At 45.6% G+C, this 6,000-nt stretch overlaps 1 protein-coding gene across 1 annotated transcript in view; it reads right to left on the minus strand.

The window, feature by feature from the left end:
* Nucleotides 1-5,602, minus strand: part of LOC115073483 (CMRF35-like molecule 8) — a 44,626-nt gene extending 39,024 nt beyond the window's left edge. Inside the window, exon 1 of the mRNA XM_029571930.1 lies at nucleotides 4,550-5,602. Coding sequence (XP_029427790.1) covers nucleotides 4,550-4,604 — 55 coding nt within the window. The 5' untranslated portion in view covers nucleotides 4,605-5,602. The remainder of the gene's footprint in view (nucleotides 1-4,549) is intronic.
* Nucleotides 5,603-6,000: the final 398 nt, after the last annotated feature.

A 6,000-nucleotide genomic window follows, 5' to 3' on the forward strand; every position in this document is an offset into this window, starting at 1 on the left:
GAAAGTGCAGGTGCTGAGAGGGGATGGGAATGGGAAAAGGTGGGAGCTGCTTCAGGCTATTGACCGGCTGGCGGCGAGCAGTACTGGGGCGGAGGGCAGTCTGTGAGTGAGCAAACAAAGTGCAGCAGCACAATAGTAGAATGTGCATGTATGTGTGTGTGTCAGAGAGAGGGTGGCTCTGTGTGTGTGTCTGTGCCGGAGAGAGAGAGAGAGTGACTGTGTGTCCCCATCAGCCAGGCTGGATACTGGTATTCCCCCAGCAGGAGCAGTACAGGGCTCTATAGCACAGCAGGGCAGGGTCTTCTGCCTGGCAAGCCATCTCCCCCTTGGGTTGGGCCCGCAGGTTTTGGTGGCCAGTAGACCTTTTCTAGCAGGGTGCAAGGCAGGACATGGTCAGGGCAGGCAGTGGTCAGACAAAGTCGGAGTCCAGGCAGAGAACAGCAAACAGGCCGATACAGTACAGTGCACTCCGACGGACCGCACTGTTAGCCTGCTCTTGGACGCACATTTTCCCTTACTCCTTATTCAGTAAGGGGCCGAAAACGCGCATCCAAGCCGCCGAACCTAATAGGGCCATCAACATGCAAATGCATGTTGATGGCCCTATTAGGTATGCGCGTGGGATACAGAAAGTAAAATGTGCAGCCAAGCCTCACATTTTACTTTCAGAAATTAGCGCCCACCCAAAGGTAGGCGCTAGTTTCTGCCGGCACCAGGAAAGTGCACAGAAAAGCAGAAAAACTGCTTTTCTGTGCACCCTCCGACTTAATATCATAGCGATATTGTCGGAGGTCCCGAAGGGAAAAAAAAGTTAAAAAAAATAAATTTGAATTCGGCCCGCGGCTGTCGGGCTGAAAACCAGACGCTCAATTTTGCCGGCGTCCGGTTTCCGAGCCCGTGGCTGTCAGCGGGCTCAAGAACCGACGCCGGCAAAATTGAGCATCGGCTGTCAAACCCGCTGACAGCCACCACTCTGGGCTAAAAAGGAGGCGCTAGGGACGCGCTAGTGTCCCTAGCGCCTCCTTTTCCCTGTTTCTACCGCACCACCTAATCTGAATACTGAATCGCGTGCACCGGCGAGGGGCCGGTGCGCGCGCCGGGAGAGCGGGCGTTCGTCCGCTCTCCCGCAGACTTTACTGAATCGGCCTGAAAGTAAGGCCAGAAGTCAGTCCGAGCCTCCAACAGAAGATCAGTCCAAGGGAGGATGACTGGGAGGAAAGACAAAGCAGTACAGGGGAAAAAAGGCTGGGCAGAGTAGGAGCACGGAAAGACAAGACAGGAGCAGAATAAATCACATAGACATTACAAAGTAAATCACAGAGGCAGGAACAAAGTGAAATAAAGGTACAAGGCAGGGTACATATAGGCTAGATAGGCCAATAGGAGGGCTGGGCAAGACAAGAGCAAGACAGGAGACAGGCCAACACAAGGCACAGGAACAATATACAGAAAGGCTAAGTTATTGAGGCACCTAGACAGGACAGGACAGCGGAGGACCACTGGGAGCCCCTGGGGTGACTCAAGGCAAACTGCTGCCTGAGGCAAAGGATGAAAGATTCTCATGCACACACACACACATTCAGGCTCTTTCTCTCTCATACACATGCATTGGCTCTCTCTTTCATATACATACACACAGGCTCTCATAGAAACATATAGAAACATAGAAATGATGGCAGAAAAAGACCAATCGGCCCATCCAGTCTTCCCAGCAAGCTCCCACACTTATTTTCCCATACTTATCTGTTTCACCGACCAACAAATTCAGGGCCCTTGTTGGTAACTGTCTGATTTGAATTTCCTGCCACTGCCACCCCCTGCCGTTGATGCAGAGAGTAATATTGGAGTTGCATCAAAGGTGAGCATAAGGCTTAATGGTTCAGTAACCGCTGCATCAAGCAAGTTACCCCGATGCTTGGTTACCCCGACTGCACAGATCAATGCCTTGTTGGATGTTGTCTGAATGTAAATCCTCTTTTCCACATTTCCCCCTGCCATTGAAGCAGAGAGCAATGCTGTATATGTATTCAAAGTGATGTATCAGGCTTAATTGGTTGAGGGTAGTAACCGCCGCAATAAGCAAGCTACCCCCACGCTGATTTGTTTACCCAGACTGTGTAGTTCAATCCATGTTGGATGTTGTCTGAATGCAAATCCTCTTTTCCTCATTTTCATATACATACACACAAGCTGTCTCTCTCATACACACATGCAGATTCTCACACATGCAAGCTCTCTTTCTCTCTCATACATATGCATTTCTTTCTCTCTCTCTCTCACACACACACATTCTATCAGGGCCTCCACCTCTCTTCTGAGCCTCTTCTTCAGCCACCATGGGATAGGCTCTGTGGCAGTCTATCCTTCCTGTCCTCAGCCTGCTGCCCTGCTAGGCCTTGTCTTCAGTTGCTGTGGAATGGGCTCCATGGCGGCCTGTCTGTCTTAGAGTCTGGGAACTGCTTGAGGAAGGGAGGCTCCTGCACACTGCTAGCCTCTCCCTTCTCTGTGACAGATTCAAGGGTGGAAGCTATGAGCTTACAACTTCTGCCTAAAAACTGGACGCTGAGAAAGGGGAAAATTGCAGACAACATGGCTGACAGTACCGGGGGGGGGGGGGGGGGGATTTTATGTGAGCTGCAGTTTGTGCTCCAAAGAGCCACATGGCAGCAGCTCGTTGGATGCTGTTTAACCAGCGCTGAAATAGATCAATAGATGTACCATGCCTTCTTTCCAGGTTAACCCAGAGTCGCTCCACATTATCTCTTAAGCCCTGCAGTTCAGTTGCTTTCATGTAAACTGCCCTCAGAGTGGATCACACCTGGGCTGATGGAGTGAAAGTAAGCAGGGGGCTCGCGATGGTTTCCTTCAGGGGGGGCCACACCTGCAAAGCCCTCTCTCCTGCTGGGGTTGGTGTGGTTGAATATAACCCACCCAGTCGCTCTCCCAGGGATAGGGAGGGAAAGCAGGAAGAAAAGTTTGAAGAACAATTGTGTGTACTTCTCCTTTGAAAATTGCCCCAGGGAAAGAGCACCCATGCAGATTTTCTCGTCTTTTTTTTTTCCCTGTGGATACTTTCTTCCAACCAAATCCGCAGGCATAGCTTTGAAAATCCCAAACCGGTACCATTTTAAATGCCCACTTACAAAGGTAAAACATTTTACGAAAAGAAATCCCTTTGAAAGTTGCGTCTAAGTTTCACCCCAGATTCTGCACCATTTTGGTAGCTTTGATCTCCAGTGCCATCCTCTGCCTAACTCCTTTTTGTGTTACAGCCTCCAGAACCGAACACAATACTCCAGAGAATGTCTCCCAGTGCTTGGTTAGATGGCATTATCAGAAGGTTTTATCTACTGCTTATAGAGTCGACCCCTTTTGTAGTGAAACATACTGTACCTGGATGTAACTCGCCTTGAGCTACAGCGAAAAGCCATGAGTTAAACACGCTTAAATAAATAATATCGCTCTGGCACTTGCCATTGCTTTTGTCAGTTTTAAGAGCCTTAAGCTCATCAGATATGAATGTCTATCAACCTTGTAAAACTCATTTTATTTATGAATGTTTTACCTGTAAACCATTATGAACTAGTGATTCTCGCATGGAATGGCGGCGTCTAAAACATTTAATTAAATTAATAAATGTGATCATCCCCAGATCTCTCTCCTGTTTGATGCACATTTGTACCCTGTCCCCTATCATGTTGCTGAGCTCCAAATACATTTTTTTATTTAGACATGTTTAGACATGTTCAAGCAAGCTTACACTCAATGATCATCTCTTCTTCTGAAATGCCGATCATTTGTTCCACTCAAAATACATAGATATCTATCTATAACTCCTTCTCATCTAATGAATCTAAATATATACTCTACACCCCCTCATTGTAAAGACTGTTTTCTCTGATCCATTGCCACTCACCAATTTAGTATTTCACTCGTTGCTAAATTTTATTTTATCTGTCTCTGATCTTCCGTTTCATTTTAAACATGCCTTTTTAGACATGCCTTAACTGTAGAATATGATTGTCATTGGTTTATTTGTCTTTGTTTTTAATTGATTTATATGTTTCCGCTTTATTTCATTTTTTACTGTAAAGCTTGTTGCTGATTTATTGTTTATTGTAAACTGAGGTGATGTTATTAACGTGCCGCGGTATATAAAAAAAAAATCACTAAATAAATAAATAAATAAATAAATAAATACATAAATAAATAAATAGACACGGTATATATATACCATCGTTCCATGTGTAAATCTCAAGCTCACAATGGTTTACAAAGTGACATTCATAGTTATAACTCAACAAACAAACTGGGTGGTATTTGTTCACAGGTCTTATATGGTTTACAGGATGTATCGGGTTAAATTTCTAGTGTTTTTTAGATTTATCTGTGTACTTTGCAAATCTAGAATTCTATACCATAAAATATATTTATGATTCTAGGGATTTCTTTCTAATTAGTAGATAGACACCGAAGATCAGAAGGAATGGCGTTAACATCTCAACTGCCTTTTGTCTATAAAAAATAAAAGGACACATTAAACTCTCACCTGGCAAAAGGGTCATCACACCCCATATTGGCAAAATCCTCATTAAAGTTTTCATTGTTTGAATTCCTTATGCTTTAAAACATCCATTGACTGCTTTCTACCATTAATCTCCCCTACAAAGCTCTGTAGGGTCTCAGGTGGTCACTTCTGGTTTATCTCCATAGAAAGCTCTCTGCTCCGTAGGGTCTCAGGTGGTCACTGCTGGTTAATCTCCATAGAAAGCTCTGTGCTCTGTAGGGTCTCAGGTGGTCACTGCTGGTTAATCTCCATAGAAAGCTCTCTGCTCTGTAGGCTCTCAGGTGGTCACTGCTGGTTAATCTCCATAGAAAGCTCTGTGCTCTGTAGGGTCTCAGGTGGGTCACTGCTGGTTAATCTCCATAGAAAGCTCTGTGCTCTGTAGGGTCTCAGGTGGTCACTGCTGGTTAATCTCCATAGAAAGCTCTGTGCTCTGTAGGGTCTCAGGTGGGTCACTGCTGGTTAATCTCCATAGAAAGCTCTGTGCTCTGTAGGGTCTCAGGTGGTCACTGCTGGTTAATCTCCATAGAAAGCTCTCTGCTCTGTAGGGTCTCAGGTGGTCACTGCTGGTTAATCTCCATAGAAAGCTCTCTGCTCTGTAGGGTCTCAGGTGGTCACTGCTGGTTAATCTCCATAGAAAGCTCTCTGCTCTGTAGGATCTCAGGTGGTCACTGCTGGTTAATCTCCATAGAAAGCTCTGTGTTCTGTAGGGTCTCAGGGGGTCACTGCTGGTTAATCTCCATAGAAAGCTTTGTGCTCTGTAGGATCTCAGGTGGTCACTGCTGGTTAATATCCATAGAAAGCTTTGTGCTCTGTAGGATCTCAGGTGGTCACTGCTGGTTAATATCCATAGAAAGCTCTGTGCTCTGTAGGGTCTCAGGTGGTCACTGCTGGTTAATCTCCATAGAAAGCTCTATGCTCTCTAGGATCTCAGGTGGTCACTGCTGGTTAATCTCCCCAGAAATATCTGTGCTCTGTAGGGTCTCTGGTCAGTCACTGATGGTTAATCTCCCCAGAAACCTCAGTGCTCTGTGTGGTATCTGGTGGATCACTGCATGGTTAATCTCCTGCAGATTTATCTCTGCTGCCTGTGTAGCTTCTGACTCATTTCCTCACTTCACAACTTCTTACTAATTTCTTAAAAAGGAGAAGTGTTTTTCTTCTCGTCGTGGGTTTGTTTGGCCTGTTTTCTGATGTTAAGCATCTTTTACTGAAGACGCAGATTTCTACACTGATTCTTCAAGAAAATTCTGGAAAGGCCTAATGTCTTTTCACTTTCCCTACATGGTAGTTCCAGGGATAGTGCAAGCAAACCTTACAGCCTTGCTTTCCCCCCCCCCCCCCCCCCTCAGCCCCCACACACATTAAAGATAACATTCAATATACAGCTTCTGAGGTAAAAGTATCATTTACAATATGTATATTATATTTACATT

Source organism: Rhinatrema bivittatum, chromosome 1 (genome assembly GCF_901001135.1).
Source record: "Rhinatrema bivittatum chromosome 1, aRhiBiv1.1, whole genome shotgun sequence".
NCBI lineage: Eukaryota > Metazoa > Chordata > Amphibia > Gymnophiona > Rhinatrematidae > Rhinatrema > Rhinatrema bivittatum.